This window comes from Hydractinia symbiolongicarpus, chromosome 9 (genome assembly GCF_029227915.1).
Source record: "Hydractinia symbiolongicarpus strain clone_291-10 chromosome 9, HSymV2.1, whole genome shotgun sequence".
In the NCBI taxonomy this organism is placed as follows: domain Eukaryota; kingdom Metazoa; phylum Cnidaria; class Hydrozoa; order Anthoathecata; family Hydractiniidae; genus Hydractinia; species Hydractinia symbiolongicarpus.
The window spans coordinates 19238017-19261031 of NC_079883.1; the positions used below are offsets into that span (position 1 = coordinate 19238017).

Sequence of the window (23015 nt, forward strand, 5' to 3'; positions counted from 1 at the left end):
CCGCTACAGGAAATATATATGTCGACGTTGTTTAAGATATTTTCATTCAAACAGTGCGTTTTAAAAACATATGATTACCTGCAAGGGACGAATGATATTAGGCGAGAAGAAAGAATAAAACCAGAGTACAACGTTCTCGGTCATTTTCTGCTTAGCAGGCTCAGCTTACTTGCTCCTGATACTCCATACAGTTTGTGCTGTACTATGCATTAACAAACACACCTTATTAAGTGCAAACTTTCGGAGGCTGTTCCAGCATTAGGATTACGTGATTAGGCAGGAAGACAGCCCACCTTCTCACTGATCCGTGGTCTCACGGTGTGTCCACCGCAAGACAATTCTAGTAAAGGTCTGACTTGATATTTATATAGTCAATTTTACGCCAACATTACTTGTGGTGCAACCCATCACTATAGATGACAGGTACAAATTTTGAACTCAAAATCACCCAAAACATTTAATACACACAAATACACAATTCACAATTTTTGGTTTTGCTACACGTTTTTGTGTATTAAGAATGAGGAATTAAAAAATAAAGCTATTTCATGTTATACTGTCTTTTAACGTCTTAATAATACTACCCCAATCCTAAACCACACTTGTCTCCTTGTCAATCATCTTAACATCCGAATATTGATGAGAATTAAAATAGAAAAGCATTTTCTGATGATGTTGAATATTATTTGGTATTGCTGAAATAAACCTGGGTCAACAACCACAAAGAATGTAATCCATGTCCACCACTAATACTCAAATCCAGCAATGGTTGTTTCCTTTAATCCAACTTTTCATCTGCAATAACGTCATCCACAAAAAAATGAACCCCACAACCTCACATTTCTTTACTAAAAATTCCAATGACTTCAAACAAATTATTACCGGGTTCTATACCGAAAAACATAAGCATCAGTCCCCAACCACTTTATTTCCAAATACGTCTTCGACTTCAAAGTAAAACACAAAACCACAATATATTCAAAACAACCTTTAAAATCACTGGTCAACAAATCCAAAACCAACTTAGTTTTACAACAACCCGTCGGTCCTACAAAAAATGCCGTACAAGGATCCTTCACAAACATTTTAATACAAAAGATTTAGAATGTTCCACCCTTAATATTAATTTGTGCGTTCATATACAAAAACATTTGTGCATTCATCTTCCCCTTCCCCTCAACAGCCTTCTCTATCTGCAAAGTAACACCTTTTGAAGCATTCTCCCCCTTCTACCACTTCTAAGAATTTATCATTGTCAGTAGTTCTAAAATCAATCCACAACGCAAACGTACTCGTATAATAACCACCCATATCCATTCCTCTCAACAACATTTTCTCTGCACATTTCCATACTCCTGTAAGCAACCACTAGGTAAATGTTTACTCTCCTCTTCCAACTGATAATAACTCTTAAGATAGAACTATACAGTTAATTTGGATGGCCCTCCACTGTTACACTCACCTTATTGATCTGAGGATTGTAAAACTTCTCACTATCCATACCATACCTATCTTCATCCTCAAACAAAATCATCATATCCTTCAACGATTTAAAGGGTGTATTAAAACCAAAAATTCCAAACACTTTTAGCCTTATTCACAACCACCATCCTATGTCTCAACACCCTATCATACAAAATAGCAGTGTCTGTGCAATTCTTCCTAACCTTGTAAGTCAATCTCTCTGATAATCTAGATTGACAGAAGGACATTGTACTCTCAACCAATTCAAAATCAATGGAATACGGAAGGTCTTCCCAAAAACTTTACAAAGCTGATTCTCCTCCTCATTTGTCTTAATAGCATCCTTTTCACCCTCCCTTAACTTTCTTAAATTCTCACTACAAATACCCTGGCGAATCCTGTCACCTCCCTGCCCACTTGTCATCCATAAATCCCCAACACATCAGCTTATTAAATCACCAATAGACACAAGTTCATGTGACTATCTTAACGAAAATTTTCTTAACAATCTCCCTACCCAATTTATTAACAACGGTTGCATTACCATCCTTGCTCTTAAAATTAATATTAAACAATAATCTCCACGTACCTTAAACAACAACATCATCACTGGACAAATTAGGAAACATAACTGTCAGAAGTTGATTCTGGTCAATGGTACTTAGATAATTAGTGACTGATATATGCTGCTTCAAGCCTTTAATTCCATGTGGTCTCCTAAGGCTTCTCGTGGGTAGTAACTTATTCTCATACATATTTTATTTTAAAGTGAAACACAACTTCGATAGGATAATCTGTGCTAATTTTATTTTCATTACTGTCAACAATACTAGCGTTAAAACAATGAATACACATCCACAACAAACTCTTGACTGAATCTTCTCCCCACCGCCATGCTAAGTATATAAATCCCCACACCTAACTCCATCAACTAAATTATTGCAACTATTTAACTCTTCCAATCTAAATGACAAAGACCTAAGGGCATCAAAACCTCAATTATTTAGGCATAATTGTAGGTGCTTCATCATCATTCTCGGCTTAACGTCCGTTTTCCATGCTAGCATGGGTTGGACGGGGTATATTAATGACCCTCTTCCAATCTGATCTAGACTGTGTTAGATCTAAACTCAACTTCCTCTCTATTAAGTCTGTCCTTATAACCTCCTGCCAAGTCTTTCTCGGTCTGCCTCTGGGCTTTGCCCCAGGAACTATCAAGTCTCTACACTTTCTTACCCAATTATCCTCCTCCATTCTTTCCAAGTGCCCCAGCCAATTCAATCTTCTTATCTGGATAACATCTTTAATTCTACAGAGACTTAGCCTGCTTCTTAGCTCATCTGAACTCTTTCTGTCTCTCAGACTGGCATTACACATCCACCTAACCATTCTCATATCATTCCTTTCTAAACGGTCAAGATCTTCCTGCTTCACTGCCCATGTCTCACTACCGTACAACATAACACTTCTTACACAGGCCTCATACAACCTACCTTTTACCTCAATTGACAGAACTCTGCTAGTCAATAAAGGAAGTAACTCTCTAAACTTTTTCCAAGCAGAACCTATCCTGCAAGTAACACTTCTTCCAACACCCCCTTCACTGCCCAACATATCACCTAAGTAACAGAAGTTCTTAACTATCTCTAACGAGCCACTGTTGTACATCATTAAAGCTGGAAATACTTCATTCTCTATAATCTCACCTTTGCAACGCTTGCATACAAACTGTATGCCAGCTCTTAACCTTCCACTAATACTACTGCACTTCTGCTTGGAAATAAAAAACACGATTCAAATGGAGTTAACAATTTTTACTCGCTAAATAACAAAATAGAAGGCAAAGTTTAAAATAAGTAACAAATTACACATGTAACATGAAATAAATATATTAGGAAATAAACACACACTGTAAATGTAAGCTAAGCCAACTACAAGTGAGAGAAAACAACTAAAACTGAGGAACAGGACAACTCCTGCGATGTGCATAGGTGAATGACTAGGTGAATTTATTACTAGCGTGTTTGACCCTGTCACTACAGGTGAAGATTGAATGACAGAAAAAAGATGTGCAGGAAACTAAACGGACTCAAGGGGAAAATTCAACTAAGTATAATACCAAAATTACAACTATTCTTTTTACATAATTAACACGGGACATCACAGTACAAAAACTAACAAATATAATGCATCTCGTACTCCACTGCAGAGCTAACTCTACAGCAGAGCACAACCACGACAACACGAGGTCAATACAAATGACGTAACAAAATATAAATTTCAATACGTTTTCCAGAAGCAAAACTACTTTTGATATCGGCCGTTGCATTACAGCTTGAGTTCTGCTTATTTGAATGTTCAAAATTTTCACTATTCCATCCTCATCTGACACGACGCTCACAACGGCCATCGATTTCTGCTAGACAAACATGTAAACAACACACCATACCTTTTCATCTCACTTTTCCTTACTTTGGTCAAGAAGGGACCAAAACAATCTAATCTACAATAATGGGAGATGCTTCGTTGAACCTTTCTTGCGGCTAATCAAACTTCTACATCTGGTGCACTTATAAATAATCTTTCGTGTTAAAGCATTTATATTCACGATTCAAACCCCATAACTTTGTACTTTACTGATGGTTATTCCTCTGCCCGCATGTGCAACGTTTTAATGGGATTATCGAATAATCATCACGTATGCTGGGCTATCTTTCGGCACTATGATAGGATGCACATGTTCTTTATTTAGGCCAGATCGCGCAATTCTTACTCCTACTCTTAATAGCCCTTGTGGATCAATAAAGGGATTAAGTTTCGACAATTTGCTTTTAACATTGATTTTTCCAGACAATAGACCCAATTCTGTTTCGAAATATTTTTCATGTTGATAATATGTTTCACGGATGCATCGCCTGGTTTTATCTTTTTTATTCTATCTGCAAACAGAAGGATTCAAGCTATTACACGCTTCATTTTTTTCCAGCAAATGTGTTCTTAAGCGTGCTGATCAGATCATTTGTGACTAGGCAAGTGTTTACTTTCACTTTCCTAATCTCTGGGTCGTTACCGTCCACTTCTGCAGCGTGTTTGGATAGTTCCCAGCTAAACTTATCATTCCACAAGAACTCTGGTCCTCTGGTCCTCTAAACCACATTTTCAGAAGCTGTTGCTTCTGATTATCCCGATCCGATTAGCCACAAAAAATTTGAATCTTTTTGTTTTGTTTTAGTCTTTAGATATCCTAAGACGACTGGACTATCAGTGCAAAAACATTAACACATAGTAATTGCAGTTCTTGTCTCAGCAAAGAAGCTATCTTAACAGACAATGTAGCTGCTGTTAACTCTAATCGAGGCATAGATACAAATTTTAAAGGAGCAAGTCGCTCCTTACCCATAATCAAGCAAACATATACTCTTCCACTTTCATTTACTATTCTTTGGTGTGTAGCTTAGTCGTATGCAAACTCTGATGCATCAGAGAAGTAGTGGATCAAGAATTGAACAATCTTACCAAATTTTGCTGGCTTGAAGCATCGCGGTATTCTAAATCCTTCAAGAAGTCGGATACTGTTTTTCCATATGTTCCAGGCATTACAATTGTCTTCAGGAACTGGGTCATCCCAATTTACGTTCATGCTGCACAGTTCTTAAAGGATCATTTTTTCCTCTAATTAGAGATGGAGCTAAAAATCCCAAAGGATTATACAATGTGCTCTCTTTCAGGTCAATCTTAAATTTGAAGCAATACATTTCAATATCCCATATGATACCTAACGTACTATCGGACGGCAAAAACGTATCTCCAGGCTTTAATTCACAATCAGTAAAACCTGTTTTCTTATCATCTTCAGGTATAGACAACAGCACTTCTTTATTGTTACTGACAAAACCTCCCGCCTTACACATAGAAGTGACGTTTTTCAATAAATAGATTATCTTTTGACTTCAGCATGTCATCGACATAAAAATTCTTCAATAACATTTCTGCTGCATCAACGCCCAAATCTGTCTTGATTATCTAAGGCAGTCTTTTTTTTATCTAAGACATTCATTTCGTATTCCACCGGCTTGGTCATTTCTTTATCGCGTTTGTCCCAACAAAAAATTCTCTAAAACGATCTTTGGTGTTTTGTGAGAAACACCTGGAAGTACAGAGATTCGATATCAGCCATGACTGCTATGGTTCCTTCTCTAAATTTCCTTATAAACTGCGTGATGGGGGATAGACTTCCCAGGCAGTGCAGGCAGAACAGCTTTTCTTGCATAGCCTTTATCTGTAATGTTCTTCATGAACTGACATCAAAGTTCATTAAAACATGCAAGAAAAAAATAAACAAATACTCGACCCTGATCGATAAACTGAACTTGTCCATAATAATAATCAAGACTCTAATATGACAGGAGGGAAATGGTAGTGATGAGTTTACGAAGATAAGGGATGAATACATTAGGATTACTAGGATAATAAGTAAAGAAAGTATTAAGTCAAAAAACGATCGAATGAGGCTGATATGGAAAAAAATGGAGGGCAGAATGATCTTTATTAACTGTTTTTATATAAATGAATAAGAAGTTGAAGAGGATTTATTATGTGGTTGGTGGGTAATGAAAGGGTTTATCGGTAGTGGATAAGTTTGCGAGGGCAGCTGGTGTTAGTAGGGATGATGCAACATCCCAAATTTACTTACCCTGAATAAAGACCAAGACCAAATTCATCATATCACTTATTCCTAAAACTAAACGAAATCCATCAAGCTGACCTCTTTACCTTCCTCACAACAAATATAAAAGGAAAACACACAAATACGCTCTGTGTTTTTTTGATGTTGCATCCAGATACAAAGCAGCGTACAGTAGACCTCTGTTAATTCGAACACGCAAGGCACTAAATTATTTGTTCAAATTAACGAATGTTCGGATTATCAGAAGTTCAGAAAAAACAAGAAATTTAATAAACGTTTAAAGGTTTTATGCTAATATTACTTTATTACTTAACGGATACTAACATGTTTTGATGTTGTACTGTAAAATACAAAGCCCGAGGTCAAACGTACATACTGATCTTGCTAGGTCTGTGCCTTTGCCTGAGGGCTATACCCAAGGCACCAGGAAGATAAAAAGGCATGGTCGATTTTGATACTTTTCGAGTTCAAGATCGTTCGATTTTAAACTTTTGTAAGTACTCAAAACAAATTCGAATCATCTTTCATATAAATTAAACTTTTATATTTTTTGTGTGCTATGAAAATGTTTTTTATTTGTTTACGTTTTTATGTTACCATTTTAATAATGACTTCCAAAACCGGTTAGTATGGCTTCATACAAAGACTGTTAAAATAAACCGTAAACCAATTAAATCATCAGATTTTTCATACTAACCGGTTTTTTGTATCAGACAAGTAATAAAACTTTTTTATCTTTTAACATTGTTCGACTTAGTAGAGTTCGAATTAAGCAGCTCAAAATATAAGACTTAACCAAACTCAAGGGACTTGGTAATTTGTTCGAAATAGTTCGAATTAAGCGGCAATCAATTAATGAACGTCTACTGTACCAACTTACCTCAAAAACAGCAAAGGAGACAATGGCTGCACCAAAGAGGTGATCCCAAACAACATAGAAGTCAGGGTATTGCTGAAAGGTTTAATAGGAGGTTAGCGGAGAGATTGTTTAGTCATCAGTATAGGAAAGAGATGGAAAATGGTGGAAAGAGGAATGTTAAGTGGATTGGAAAGAGGAATGTTGAGTGGGTGGCGAGGTTGCAGGGTTTGGTTCATGGTATTAATGAGGATAAGGCTACACTTATTGAAATGAAACTTGTTGATGCTGTTAAGTTGGATAGTATTTATCAGGGTTTTTTATTGCTAAAGATGCATGGTTAGGTGTTGTTAGATGCGGGTACCTCTGTGAGATATTTGTATAAAGCTGGTAGGGTGGTAGGAGGAGGACGATAGATCTAAATTGGTCAGTGGATGTGTATAAAACGGGGATGAAGTGAAGAGGTATTTTGTGAGGGAGGAGTTGTTGGTCATTTAGTTGTAACTAGGCTATTTGTTGTTTTTCAGGTAGTTTTTGTTGTTGTTTTTGTATTTTTAATGTGTTTTGTTGGTTACCTAGTTTGTAACCTAGTTGGGAATTGTTGGTAGCTAGTTGGTTAGTTGTTAAATGATTGAGTATTTAATTTTTTTTTTTTAAATGCAAATTTGTTTGTTGGACTTTCGTGTTTTTTTGAGATTTTAGGGATTAATAAAAGGGATGGAAGATTTTGTTGATATTTGCTGTGGTGATAGTGTGAAAGATAAATTGCCTGTGTTAATGGTGGTGGTGCGAAGCAATATCTCGGGAAACATTATATGGAAGAACAGATTAGTGCTTTGTCGGTAGATGGTGTTGAGAAGCCTCATTCACAGTATGAGTTCAGATTGGGGGCCGAGATGGTGAAATCATTGGGGAAAACAATTATTAGCTTTTATTCAAGTGTTGTTTCATATGTTCTTGATTTGAGTGATAGTAAGTTAAAGGATGATCTTGGAAATGATCTCTTTTTGAATGCAGCTTTTCAGAGAGTTCGTGTGACATGTATTATAACATTGGTTCCTATCTGGCACCTTTAAGTGTTGGTGTGATAACCGGAAAACATTATCTAATAAAATCCTGGAGTGATGAAGATGGAAACAGTGACAAAGAAAGAAAAGAATTTAAAAAAAGTGTAACAGAAGAAGAAACTTGCTGAATTTAATCAGAAAAGGAAGGTGGAGATCTTGGGGGCTGTGGAACATATTAAGAAAAGGGAGGTAGAATATGAGAGGGATAATGGTTATCTTGTTTATTTGGTGCGTTGTGTTGCAGGAGTCCACACAGGAAAAATCCAATCTAGTTCATGAAATTGAATAAAAATCCCTATGTAAATGAGTGAAGAAGAATGACCTCTATAATGCCACCATTGTTAATGTGTGAAGAAGAATGACCTCTATAATGCCCCCGTTGTTAGTGGATTAAGTATAGGTTATGCGATGTTGCTAAAAAATCTTTTTAAGGTCACTGGACCGAATTTAGGTAAAATGGATTCTCCGACTTTGTCAAATTGGTTGGGATTGTCGCTGTGTCCATGTTTACGAAGGAATTTCTTGTCAAGCAGGAGATTATTCCAGATAATGTGTAGATAATAAAATGTTGATTTATTTTGGTCATATGGTTGTTGATCACCAGCATGATTTTAATGGATAAAATTAGGGTCAAGAAGATTATTGCCGATAACCCAACTCCCTTGAATAGTAACTGTGTGTTGAGGATTATTAGGGATAACCCACCAAGCCCTAATATTATTCTTATTGTGGATACCATAAAAAGGTATGTAAGTCCTGAGATTATTCGTGCAGCTGTTAAGGATTATACTATAAATAAGAAAGATGCTAGATTATTTGTTAAGTCTACCGTTTCTCAGTATATTGATGGTATTGGTTTGTGGGTGCATTGTGAACATGATTCAAGTATAGTTACAAGGGTAATACTACGTTTTTAAAGTGTGTATGCGATATAAACAAAAATATTGAATTTAAAGCTAAGGGCAATTTGCCTAACTATATTTTGAAGAAGTATGACAAGGATCTTGGGAAACACTTCATACATTTTGATATTTCCATGCCTACCTTTTCTAGCGATGGAATTACCCCAGTAGACATAAATGCATCACATAATGATTTTCGTCTTGAGTTGTCATTGAATAATTTAAGCAAAATAAATAAATAATTATGTAGTTTTTGTAGATTCGGAAGACGCTAGCATAACACTCAGCACACCAGACATAATTAAAAAATAAAACATATGCTCATGATGGGAAAAGAACCGTTTTGACTGTTAGTTGTGAGGGTAAAAAGATCATGTTTTATCTGTCTAATAAACACGTATCAAGTTGTATACCTATACTTACGTCGTATGGGTTTGATAAGAATGAAGTTCAGGGAAGGTTAAAGCTTGGGGGTAGTTATGGTTCGTATATACGAGGAGCGATTGATGAAAAGCGGATCAAATACAGTACACCATTTCGTGGGGCTATATACGAGGTACTGCGCTGGAAGTGAAGGGTATGTGTTTCATCCGCCCAATCCTTTCTACTCTTTTCGAAAAAAAACTTTATCCCAACTTAGGTTTAAGTTAAAACACAGGAAACAGCCTGTCGTTACGTGTCAATCTAAAAAAGTCACTCAGCAATTTTATTTCGTGGATTAAGTATTCATCACAGTAATTAAAGGTGTGGCTACCAAATTGCATTTAGCATAAAACATTTTGAAAATTTTGTAGTAGCCAACTGTATTATTTGGCTACTTTCACTTTTTAGCCAGTAGTAGTTTACAAGTATCTAGATAGCCCCCAGTTGCAGCTTGTAAAAATCAGATTGGTAAAAATAACACAAATAGAAATAATGATGGCTAAGATAAAAAGCTGTCGTACCAAACGAAATGATTAGGCTAGCTAGCTTGGTGGCTTTTGTTGCTCCCTCACAATGTATGCATTTGTAGGCAAAATCTTAAAATTGGTTAGTTCAAGAGTTGTTCATGGCTAAAAAATGTAACAATAAATTGATCTTAAATTGTGAAACATATAACAAACAAAAATAGAAATCTTCCAGAAGACAAAAAAGTGGACAAAACAGACTTAACAACGACAAAGCCACAGCTTTCACAATGGCTGTAAAAACACTTCTCAGATTGTTTCATATTCCTTCGTCAGCATGCCGGAGCTGTCAAGAACTTGCTGATTGTCTATTTGTAAAAATCCGGTCCTGTGATTGGTCAACGACGCGCCAGCGTTATAAAAAACGGTAAAAATTGGATTTTGCAGGGATTTTAAATCCACAAGGTCACCAGCCTCAAAATATTGCATTTCGTGTTTTGTAACAGGACATGTCTCTTGCGGACTGACAGACAAAATATGGCCATTATCATAGAGATACAATATGGTGCAAAGTCTTTATTCCCTGTATAATTTAATTTAGGAGTGGAAAATTTTATATTACTATTTTGAGAATAAATTTTTCCATTTATGTTTAAACTGCATGCTCTATTATTATTCGCCATAAACTTAGCAATTGTTTTAGGAGCAATTAAACTCAAAAGCTATATACCATTTTTTGGATCACCAGATAAAATTGTACCCTTTACAAACTCCTTTCCAAACATAACAATTTAATATATTGCATTTTTGTTTTAGAAATATATGCAGCATGAAAGGCTTAAAAAGGCAAATTTGGCTCCTCATACTGGAAAACAGTCCAAAAGCTCTATAGACAAAAAGCTGGCAGGTATAATTATACACCTTATTGTTATCTGGATTTTTTCCCTGTTGTAATAAAAGTTTGTTCCGTCTTTGATTCCTAATGCTTAATTTTAGATATTAGTGACAGTGGGACAAACTCTATTCCTGAGGTAATTTTAATTTTAACTTTCTATTTTACTTTTTTATAGTTTATGTTTATTGTTGTATTACATCTTTTCTGTTGTTTATATATCATTGAATTATTGTCATAGGTGTTCTTACAACAAGAATTCAATCTTGAAAATCCAGCTCTATTCAATGTGGTTTTACCATGGTCTCAAATTCAACCCAAGTCTTTAAATCGAAAAAATTCTGGCAGACTTCTTCAAGAAAAAGTAAGTGCAGCATAGGCAAGCCTTGCTCTTGAAATTGTTCAGCTTATAGTACGTAAATTAAATTAAGTAAAATACTTAACTTCCCCAACATTTTTTTATTTATTCCATTTATTTTTTTCCCATAAAATATTTAGTTAGGGCATTACCTGGATATCACTGAAGTGAAACTCGCTCAACAAATTGCAACCAAATCAGAAGATTTTTTCTGTGCAATGAGATCACAAAAAAAACTGGAATGTGAAGTGCAGTCTTCTTGTCAAGAAGTACATCAGTTGAGGTATCCATAAATTGTTTCTATCACAATTTATTTTCACAAAAAAAACAAAAACATTTTAACAAGATTTAAAAAATCGGAATTACATTGCGGGCGCTTTGTGCCTTTTACATAATTCTTCAATTTTATTTCATAAAATCTGGATCAATCTAATACTTAATCCTTAAACCCAATCAGGTCTCCTTCTTCGGTTTGTAGTGTTGATAACCTGCCTAAACACAAAATTTTGGAAATCCTTAGATCTTTCATTAACTTAAATTTTCTATAAAAATGCTGCCAGGTTGACTTTTTAGACCATGAACCCTGTTCTAAATCTCTTTAACAGATAACCCTGGCAATTCTGCCTTTGCAGTAGCAGCAGACCTAGCACAGTGTGCTGAAAATACGTTTGTGTCTATTCCAGCCTCCTTAAACACCGTCTTAATTCAACCTGCTATAGTAGAACTGGTCACTCTTTTAAGGACTAACGGCACTACTTAATAATTGTGAAGAACCACTTAATTTTTGCCATTCTGCACTATGTTCTAAATAAACATCCAACATTCGCACAACATATATAGGTCTTCATCTCCGGTTAACTAGAGAAAACAATAGATGGATTTGACTGTCCTTTCCTCCAAGATTTATGAAGTTTATGAAAATTAAACTTATATTAGTCAATTTATTAGTTATGAACTTTGTAACCAGATTATGAATACCTAGAACTCTAGAAGCTGAAGTTAAAGCCATAACATTGCAAGTGTTAATGACAAAGACGGTATAGGAAGTTTGTTATTATTTTTAATCACTGCGTTGATGACTTCATTATGGGATGACTATATTGCCTCGTCTTTTTTTATACCATACGGTACACACAACTCGGAGGTGATAAGGGCACAATCTTCAACACCCATAAGTTTGTTTTCTGTTAAGACAAAGTAGAATTTGGGGGATTCGATGTGACACTTGACGGATATAAGCCTACCTCATAACTACTGGATGTTATCGAGGACCAATTTGAACAGAATCAGATCATGTTTTAGCCTTGTGAATCAAGCTGGGTAGCCTTTCACTGAAACACAAATCATGTTCTGCAAACTGTTGAAACACAACTCACGTTATGTTGGAGCGATACTCTTGTTAAATCGCAACGAAAAAAAGAGATCCTACGGAAAATGAAAGATTGTGCAAGAACTTTTTAGATTGATCAGCAAACGTGCCTTGCAATTGGCCGGAGCAAAACCGGATTCAAATTTACATTTGCACAAGCATTGTTTGTGCCCATTGTTGAGCCACTCTGGACAAGGACATTGGGAGTAGTATACATTGGTTCTTGATTCACTACTGTTAAATAGCAAATACAGGCCCCTGCCACTAGGGAATCCTTAGCCTTATTGTTTGGCCTGAACAGTTACAAAATGTTGGCTAATCGCCGGCGTGGATTACAAGCCCCTAATATGCATATTTAACCCTATTCCGTCTGGGGCTTTTCAAACATATGACCAAGGGATGATAATATGTTTGATGTGTTTTTAAATAATTTGCATGAAAAATCATCAAACATTGCCTGAAAATCAAATTATTCCCGATTTTTGGGTAAAATCTGAAACAATCGGGAAGTAATAGCGAATATCAAAGGCTATAAGAGCTATGGGACCTGAAAATTTGCCACGCAGGTGCCTAATGATAATTATAAAAACTAAATCAACCCTCCCTTCTTGACCAAAAGGGTTGACAACTGTGATTTAAGTGACATTTCAAGCCTCTATATTTTAAAAATTGGAGAAAAGGTACTGATGTACAAATTTCACATCATATCAATACCCAAAAACAACAGTATCACTCTTTTTTTAGAGCATAGTTTAATTGCCTCCTACGGCAATGTACAAACATTAAAAGCTCTTAGCAAAGTTTTTTTGTTCTATAACTACATCTTTTGCACTTCAACTACGTTTTTTGCACTTCGACTACATCATTCAAAACTGTTTATAACCACTTGTGGTGAAAGAAAATTATCGCAGAAAATGCTAAAATTTATTAAATTTTGATAAGGAAAGCCACTGTAGTGTTTAATGTACCTAAATAGTTTCAAATGATGTGTAAAGAGTGCTGTTAAGGTGTACCAACAGACAAGCTGCATGAAAATATGCTTAGACGTTATTGTAGTATTTTGTCTGAGCAAGAAGAAAAGATCTCTCAGATTATATGATTAAGATGAACCAAGCTTTTTATTGCTTATCAATAATGGAGATTAGGAGAGCTGTTTACGAATATGTAGAAAAGAAAGAAATCCTTGCTTATCCTTTCAAAAGAGTGGCTGGTCGTGACTTTGTAAAGGGATTTTTAAAACATAACCCAAGATTGTCCCATCATAAGCCTGAAGGAGTGGCTTTAAATAGAGTATTAGGATTAAATAAGTCATCCATTGACAAAATACTTAAACAACTTGCAATCGCTTTTAGAAAAGCACAACTTCGAACCACACCAAATTTACAACTGCAATGAGTCTGTGTGCGCAAGCCAGTAAAAGTTTTAGCTCCAAAAAGCAAACGTGTTGTCTCCTCAACTACCAGTGGTTAAACCACCCCAATAGTTAATTGCTGCAGTGTCTCTGGTGATTATGCGCCACCAATAATGATTTTAAAAAAAAAGAGATTAAAAGCTGAATTGTTAGATCATGCACCAGCTTAGTGGCTGCTCTGATAGTGGCTTGATAGATTCTAACCTTTTCATGACTTTTATGAAACATTTTGCAAACCACACAAAAGCTAGCAAAACAAAATCCTGTGCTTCTTATATTAAATGCTCATAAGAGTCACACAAATAATCTCGAAATTAATTGACTTTGGACATGACCGTGTTATCGAAATTTTATCCTTACCGCCACATACATCGCACTAGTTACAGCCATTGGACTATAGCTTTTTTTAAACCAGTAATGGCTGCATTTTTGTCATGGCTACGCAAGAACCCTGCTCTAGTTGCATGATTAACATTGCATCGTTTGTAAATTCTCACAAAATTGTAATTTAACCTGAGCATAAAATGGATAAAAAACAGTGTAATTGTGTAAAGAACAATCTTTGTCCGCTTAGCAATAAATGTCTTACAAAAAGCATCGTATACAAGGCAAATATTTCGTCAAATTTACCCGGTTATGTCAAAAAAGTTACTGTATGGATTAGCGAAACCCACCCCCGTCGCCAGGGTTTTTTGCCTCTTTTATATGAGAGAAGACGGAAAAAAATACCCTGGTATCGTTGAGTGATTTTTGGCTAATATATGGCCAGATTGTCCAAACGCGTCATAATGAATATGTTAATTTATGCGGTCAAAAAATGGCAGAACTTTAGCGGTTGAAAAATTTATGTTCCAGCAACAGAAAATGTACTGACTATGGTATTGTCTCACAAGTAATAAAATACAGGAAAAATTATCTTGGTAACATTGATAAACGTCTTTAAAGGTTGGAAAAGAAATTGTGTTGTTTTATGTGCAAGTTACGTAATATTTTATTATAGTTTAGGTAGCTAGCAAGTACTTCCTGAATAGAAATTTGATGGCAGAATAATGTTTAGATATATGTAAACATCTTTAGCTTATAACAGCTTGTTTTAGATATATATTTGGGATGGAAACGAAGTATATACTTCTCTGTTATTAAGATAATTCTTTAGTGGAGTTATGGTATATATAGACCAAAAGCTTTTATGATTTGTATAATTGTTGATGTCTTGCTTCATGGATATTCAGTAATCTTGAAATTTCTGATGAGCCAAAATTTTAAGAAGAAAAATGTGTTTACAAAAGGTTTCCGATAGTTTACAAAAGTTTCTGAACATTCGGTTATGTAAAAGAGCAGAACTATTAAGTGATACTTTAGCGGAATTAATTTTTCTGAGAACTAATTTTTCAAATGCTTTTAAATATTTACGAGAACTATTTTTTTGGCAAAGTTAAATATCTTAATTAAAATACCTCCTTAATTTGAATACAATAACAAGTATAAGTCTATGTACTAAATGGGCTATAAAAAACACTTCTCTTTCGAAACCGTACTTTTTGCTAATTAAAATAAAGACTTGAAACTTAGTGTGACATTTTTAGGCTGGTTTGAAAAAAATTGAGACAAATATTTTCACTATAATCATAGTTCCTGAATTCCTGTTTTATTTATTTTCAAGGACACTAATAAACGATTTTTGACAGTTATATCAATTTTGACAAAGATACATTTAGAGCAATTTTCATGATTGAAATATGTCAGAATGTAAGTGTATGTTAGGGTCTAAAATTTGTGCCATGTTTGATTGGTGCAACCCAATTTTTGTATTTACTAATTTTTTGAACCCACTATCTCACAGGTAGACATTAAAAAAATCTTCCATAATCGTTTGGTAAAATTCTGTTGCAGGATGCCCATAAAAGATAAGTCACCAATATTTCAATATAATGTCAACAATACCAGGGTATTTTTCGACGTCTTATCTCATATCAAGAAGGCAAAAAACCTCGAGGAGGAGGGTGAGCGAAACCAAATTTAAATACACTATGCAAATCACAAAGAGTCATTTTTGTAAGAAATCATAAAAGCGATGCGGAATTGTAAAATAACTTTTAAACATTAAAAAAGGCGCCGAACCAACTAATAAACTTGTGACAAAGATGAGATTATATTAATGACGTGTAGATAACGGTCTGGACTTCATTAACATAGAGTAGTGGAGCCAATTGGGTTATAAGAATTCGGTATTATATCGATCAAGATTTTATGAAATAAAAGTATTTAATTAAGGAGTACTTATTTAATAAAATTGATTTTACCCCTGGACTTTTAATCAAGACACAATTCGCTAGAAAGAGAAAAGGGAACACTGGTTTGTTATTCCTGCTACAAACAAACTTAGTATCTTAGAATCATAATCATTCTTCGATGTAATTTTTGCCCCAAAAAGTGTAGATAAAAATGAATTATCTTACATGGGAGCTTGTTTTAAAGGAGGGGTTATTTTATGGTCATAGTAAATAATATAATCAGAAGCTTAAACATTATTAAATAAGAAACAGAGTCAAAAAATTGATATTTCGATCTTACATTCCAAATTTCTACAGTAAAACGTATAAGAAGTGATAAATTAGTTGATAAAAGGTTGCTAAGGTTACATGTATACGATAAAATGAAAACAATAAAAGTTAAATAGGCTCAATTATGTTGAAGTGTCAAAAAAATTATTTGCTCAAACCGATATTTTATGGTTATAACTAGGAAATTTGAAGTAAAACCAACGTATTCAGTTCTATTAAACTCTCTTTTCTTCTATTTGATATTATACATATACAGTACAATGTTTTTATAGACAACGGTTAATAGAAATGAGAAACAGACTTGTTCAAGAACCTCTTAATGTAATGAGGTTATTTCGTCTGCGACATAGATACGAAACTGTGGAGGATAAAGTAAGCTTTTTTATGCACATGTTTGATTTGATACTCTTTCAGGTTGTGTACAACAATAATCATTAAATATTTCTACTTCAGCTAAATTTAATGGCAACCATTCATCAAACACAACCCACAATACAACTTCTACTTTCAAACTCTGATTTCGTTAGCGCTCTCGATGTAATTGAGACCTCACTGGAAGTTCTAAAACAAGAGCTACCTGGTGTACAATGTTTTAGGTTAGTGCACAGTCTACTACAAGCATGTATTGCACAGATAAGCATGATGTATGTCATTCTGTATCCACAATAGACATCTTGGCTCACAGTTAACAGAAATGAGACGTGTCATTGAAAGAATGATGACGGCTGATTTCCTGGATTTCGCCCTTGCTATTTTGAATCATCCTCATTCTGATAATGTGAATGCAATGTATCAAGAGGTAATTAATTTAGTAAATAAGATTTTATCTGTAGTGATCTTCATAGGGTTTTATAAAAGTTCTTTCCACTTTTTGTTAAATAAACACCAAAAATACCACTCACATTATTTTAAAGCATGGTATGTTTTGAACCCAATTTTGGTATGTTTATTTTTTTTGGACCTCCCATGCACAGGTAAGGTCCTATAAAATTATGTGTCCGTACATCCGTCAGTTACCAATTGGTTTCTTGCACAAAGACACAGAACAATAGACCCTCGAATGTGACAAAATCAGGTTTTTTAAAAGCATATAATCGGCCTAAAAATGGCTGAATTTTTTCGCAAAATAAGCTAAAACGGCGAAAAAAACCCAGTTTTTACGACATTTTTAAGGATTGGATCATAATTTTTTTCTGATGTTTTGCACAGGGAAAATAGTTCCTGGAATGTGATGAAGTTATTTTTCTGAGAAAAAATCTTATTTGGCTCAAAAATAGCGGATATAAGTGTAAAATGAGCAAAAACGATCCTCAAATATGATTTCTAGGACATTTTTCAGGATTGGATCATTAGTTTATTCTGATTTTTTGCACAAGGATGAGAACAAACCCTCAAATGTGACAAAGTTATTTTTTTGAGAATTTTTTTTTTCCTGCCCAATGATGTCTCATTTGTCTTTCGAGCTTCATTTTATGCTTACAATCTGTTTTTATCTCTGTTGTTATCCATGTTTTATCATTTTCTTCCTTTTAATTACAAACGTCCTTTGTGAAATTTTTGGTGAAAGAAATTTTTGATGGAAGAAATGTTCCAGCATTTTGTGTATTTTTGTGTATTAAGTGATACACCACTTTTACTTTTCAGCACACTTTTGACACGTGGTGGTTTGTTATTTCAGGATCGATTGCTGTCAGTTGTACTTGGTTTATTACATCAACGACAACTTAACTTTCTGCATCTTTATAAAACTGAAGCTTTTTCAGTACTCAAATCCACTATTAAACAGGTTATTTTCAACGTTTTTATTGTTTGTTGTAGTGTTTGAAAAATGGTTATAAAGCTTTGTGCGTTTTGCTTGGCAATGAGTGAGCTGTTTATGAGCTTGTTAGAAGCATACCTCTGCATGATTTTTAAGCAAATCTTTTGGCGAAAAGGGATTACAGATGGAAACAAATTTCTTTCAGATATTATTCGAAGTACTAGTGGTTAACCCATGAAAAAACCACAAGTTTGCTATTTTACATATTCTGGTCATTAAATTTAAGCCTGTCGTACATATCCCAGTCATCGCTATTTCAGGCATCCTAAACACAAAGTAGCAGATCAGCTACCATTTTAAAAAGAATATCCGTAGTTGTAATATAGAGTTTCCATTGTTGCAACCTATAGCATAACCCTCTTGCCCGTGTTTAGACAGCACATGACGCTGTTCCTGAGGACGCAGAACAGTCAGAAGAGCAATGGTATTTTTAAATATATATGTGGATACTTTATTCGGAAAAACTTTCGCGAGTCCAAAAAATCGTAAAATTTTTTGGATAAATTTTCGTGAATCTACAAATTAAAAAATTTTCGTGAGATAAACTTTCGCGAAATCTGAAATTGGAAAGTTTTGGCGACATAAACTTTCGCGATTCGTAATTTTGAACTTACTTTTTATGTTCTTATAAAAAAGTGACCCATATTTCTTATGATAGAAAAAGAAAAAAAGTTTTTTAAGGATGTAATTTTCTTTCGATTGGTATGTAAAAACTTCTATTTACAAATTGGGTTCATCGTCAAAATCACAAAAGAGATCAAACTCATTTTTAGGCTCGTCTTCTTCCGGCTCCCACGCATCGTCGTCTTCGTCTTCTTTGCCACCTACTTGGTTATAAGCATTCCGCTCCTCTTCATTAATTCTGCAAACGGCGTTCAGATCCTTGATTAATTTTTTTCCAACCTCGGTCCCAGCGCCAGTTGTCTCTTTTTTGTATTGGGAGGGCGAGCCAAGTAAAGGCGAGTCAAGAAATAACTTTTAAAACCAGCAAATTTTATAAAATTTTAGTCGATAAACTTTCGCGAATCGACAATTTATAAAGTTTGTACTAAATAAATTTTCGCGAATGGCCAATTTTGAAAGTTTCGCGAGACAAAGTTTCGCGAAAAATGCCAAAAAATGCGAAATTTGCGAAAATTTCTCCGAATAAAGTAGTTATTTAGATGGTATATGTGAGGAAATGAATAAGTCCCGATTAATACTAGATTTTAGCAATTATACTTTTAAATGTTAGTTTTAATCATTTTTAGTGCCAAATTTGGTGATTATATTCGCTCATTGGACCACAACGAATGGTTAATGGTGCTGGAAGCTGTTTTTTGTGTTGTGCTTCAAATCCTGAGAAATATGAAGGTGCATACAGTAAATTTAATTCCAGCATTTGTCTATGCTGCTATGCGAATATTTTTAGCACTTAAAAATTATGAATTGTGATGTTGCTGCGTTACCTTAAGGGAAGAAATTTTTGTGAAAAAAATTGGACTTTTAAATTTCATTTGCAGGAGGAATTTTCGCGACTTGAGAACTATTGGTAGACTACCAGAGATTCAGCATCACGCATTTAGGATGTAGCACTGCAAAATGAATCTTTTTCTACCGTTTTGTTCGTTATTTCCTTTTCTATGAAATAATTTTTCTCACACATGAGTTGGTCCACAAATATCAAAGACGAAAAATCCATCACTTAAACCAAAGTTATCATTTGTCATGGCTGATTGTCCTCTGCCCCATTTCTTGAATACCAAAAATGCAATAATTTTAAGTAGAAGAGGATTAGTTGTTATGGGTGCTTTTAAACCAATGTAAGCACAAAAAATAGTTTCGCAATAGCAATATGTTGCCATTAATTACTTAAACGCACAGCCTATCAAACATATGCCACATGCAATAATTCGTTCTAAAGCTTTAGCAATATTAGTTTTACCAATCACTCAGCAAATTTATTTTGTGGAATAAATTTCCGTGAAGTTTGCGTCATCAGTTAAATAAAAACACACCCTACAGCCTGTTAAAAAAATAATTGCATTTAAAAAATAAACCCTAAGTATCACAGGTTAATCGAGATTGTTGTCTAATTGAATCAATATACTTTAGACTTTTACTAAAGTTTATACTACAGTAAAAGGTGTAGCTACTGAACTGCATTTAGCATAAAAAAGATTACTCTAGAATTTTGTTGTAGCCAACTGATATGACAACTTTAAGATTTTAGCCACAGGTAGTTAACAACTATATAGCCACAGCTCACAGTTGCAGCGCATTAAAAATCTGTAGAGAACTGATGCTGGCTAGGGTAAAATGCTGTTATATTGAAACTGAATAATAAGGCTAGTTATGCAGCTGGTTTTTCAGGATGATCTCTTAAAATCTAAGTTTGAAGTCAGAATCGTAAAATTAATTTTGTTTAAGATTTATACATGGCTAAAAAACGTGTTAAAATATTAATCCTAACGTTAAAATATTTTAAAATTTTCACAGTAGAAGCATTTACAGGGTAAAAAGGTGCAAAAAAGACCTTCAAAATAGCTAGTCTCCTAAACAACTACTGTTCGGTTAAAACGAAAAATCAGTATTAAAATATAAACCAAATCCACTTAGGCAAGAGGACAATGTAAAAATTGGTTATTTTAGACTTTTTGCTGATGTCAGCAGTGCATATACAAAAACAAATTGACGAAACTCAGTTTATTCATTGCGTCTATTGTGTAGAGATTAAACTACTGATCAAGAAAATGTATATGATCATGTGCTTTTGATGAGCGGTTAATGAGATATAAGGGTTTAGAAATTTTGCTGACGTCAGCAATGGCCCGTGAAAAGTACTAAATTTTTTTTGTTAGAAATCCGTATACCTGTTGCTTTCATCGTATAGATCTTGAAACGCTGATCAAGAATATGTATAGGATCATGTACTTTTGGCAAATCCACTCAGGCAAGAGTACATTGGAAAAGATAATCATAACTTACATTTTGATGTTGTCCGTCAATACATAAATAGTTATCTTCCACCCCTTTCAAGTTATAAGTACATTGTAATGGCTTCGTTAATTTAAATTAAGTTATAGACGTTAAATTAAAGTCTTTGACGTTGTAACGTTTAATTTGTCGATTAGCATTTAAAAGACATATTTTTGCAACTAAAAAGAAAAATGAACATATCCAATATGCCTTTCACAGACTCATCGTATTAAGCATCATACATTAAAAAAATAGTGAACAACTTACCTCCAATAAATCTGTGATGCATAAGATGCCATGCCCTGACTTTCAGTTTGTGATTTATCTCTATAGAGAAGAAATAAGTCACTTAACGAAGCGCGCCACAGGAAGGCACGTCATGGGGCTTTGCGCTTCAACCCAAATATAAAAAAAGATATTGTTAAAAATATTAGGAAAAATATTGTGTTGAGCAAAAGCAAATATTAGTCAGTCAACAATATACCAAAATATGAGCTAAGTAAGCTTATGATGGAAGATTACAACTTGAAATCTCTTTGAACATGTGCCTCGACTTTTAGACGATTAGTATATGGACAACATGAGAATATAGAGCTACATTCCTACACGAAATATTTGCATCAGTTTTAGCTTACGCATTCTGCATATTAAATGTTTTTGGCAATAACATTTATATTCACATCAGAGGTCAGTTTTCTTTCGTAACGCCAATATAAATTACACAATAATCAGTAGAGATTTTAATCACAAAAGAAAAGTGAAGAAGTTCTAGTTGCTAAAATAACTTTAGCAAATATTTCTTCCCTAAGGTATATTACTTTGACACAGTAAAAAAAACATATTCGGATATGATAACGTATATTTCTTAACACACATATATTTAAGTTTCATAACATTGCGCCTTCTCTAAACAATGCTTTAGTTAGTTTGTGCTCATTACATTCGTTTTTTTAAAGTACGCGGTTTATTAATATCAACCGCTTAATGAAGAAACTAATCTGTATTTAATACCATTATTTGATTTGTGAAAATACTTAACAAACATCTGGGATGCTAACCTATTTCAAAACTACCTTCAGCGCTCAGAACGGAAATTCCATAAAATGTCTAACCAATGAAACAATTTAATTAAAGTAAAAATGAATAGCTATTAAATAAAAATAAGTAAATAATTAAATAAATATTATATATAATTTAATGCACGTGTATGGTGCATTTAATGTATTTTGCATTGACGTGTGTATGCTTTTGATTGTTGTTATTTTTTTGTACTTTTTAATTTTTTTGACTTTCGCCATTTAAAGTTGGCTAAATCCTGACCCCCGTGCCGCACCCACCATTGGAACGAATTTCGTGACTGAGGGCCGGGATTCTCCTTCCTAAATTTGATATATGCATCATACATCAATTAATAGTAAGATAAAGTCAAAAATGTAAGGAAGTTAAGGTACTGGAAAAATACTGTATATAACTATACCTTTTTTGGTACCATCATGCTCAATATCGTTACCTAAGTAATAAGCGAAATTATATACGTTTTAAAAAACCGATATTTGTACGGTTAATTTTAACATAGTAGTGAAAATAAATGTAACATTCTAATAAACTTTTCCCAATAATATATTGCCCTTGATAAAGAAAAATATTAGGGTAGTAATGGAAGTAAGATCACGATTGAAGAGAAATGTGACATACCTTCTACAACTATCTGACTTTCTGTATTTTCACTTTGTTCGTTTGTTTGTTCTTAAGAAAAAAATATTTGAAAATAATAGCTTAGA

General features: G+C 34.1%; 1 protein-coding gene across 1 annotated transcript in view; it reads left to right on the top strand.

Annotated features, from left to right (window-relative positions):
* LOC130656706 (vacuolar protein sorting-associated protein 54-like) overlaps positions 1-23015 on the top strand; it is a 70431-nt gene that overhangs the window by 28489 nt on the left and 18927 nt on the right. The window contains exons 4-13 of the mRNA XM_057459616.1: positions 10680-10770; positions 10860-10894; positions 10997-11119; positions 11254-11396; positions 16730-16829; positions 16911-17053; positions 17127-17256; positions 18136-18243; positions 18651-18700; positions 19527-19629. Coding sequence (XP_057315599.1) covers positions 10680-10770; positions 10860-10894; positions 10997-11119; positions 11254-11396; positions 16730-16829; positions 16911-17053; positions 17127-17256; positions 18136-18243; positions 18651-18700; positions 19527-19629 — 1026 coding nt within the window. The remainder of the gene's footprint in view (positions 1-10679; positions 10771-10859; positions 10895-10996; positions 11120-11253; positions 11397-16729; positions 16830-16910; positions 17054-17126; positions 17257-18135; positions 18244-18650; positions 18701-19526; positions 19630-23015) is intronic.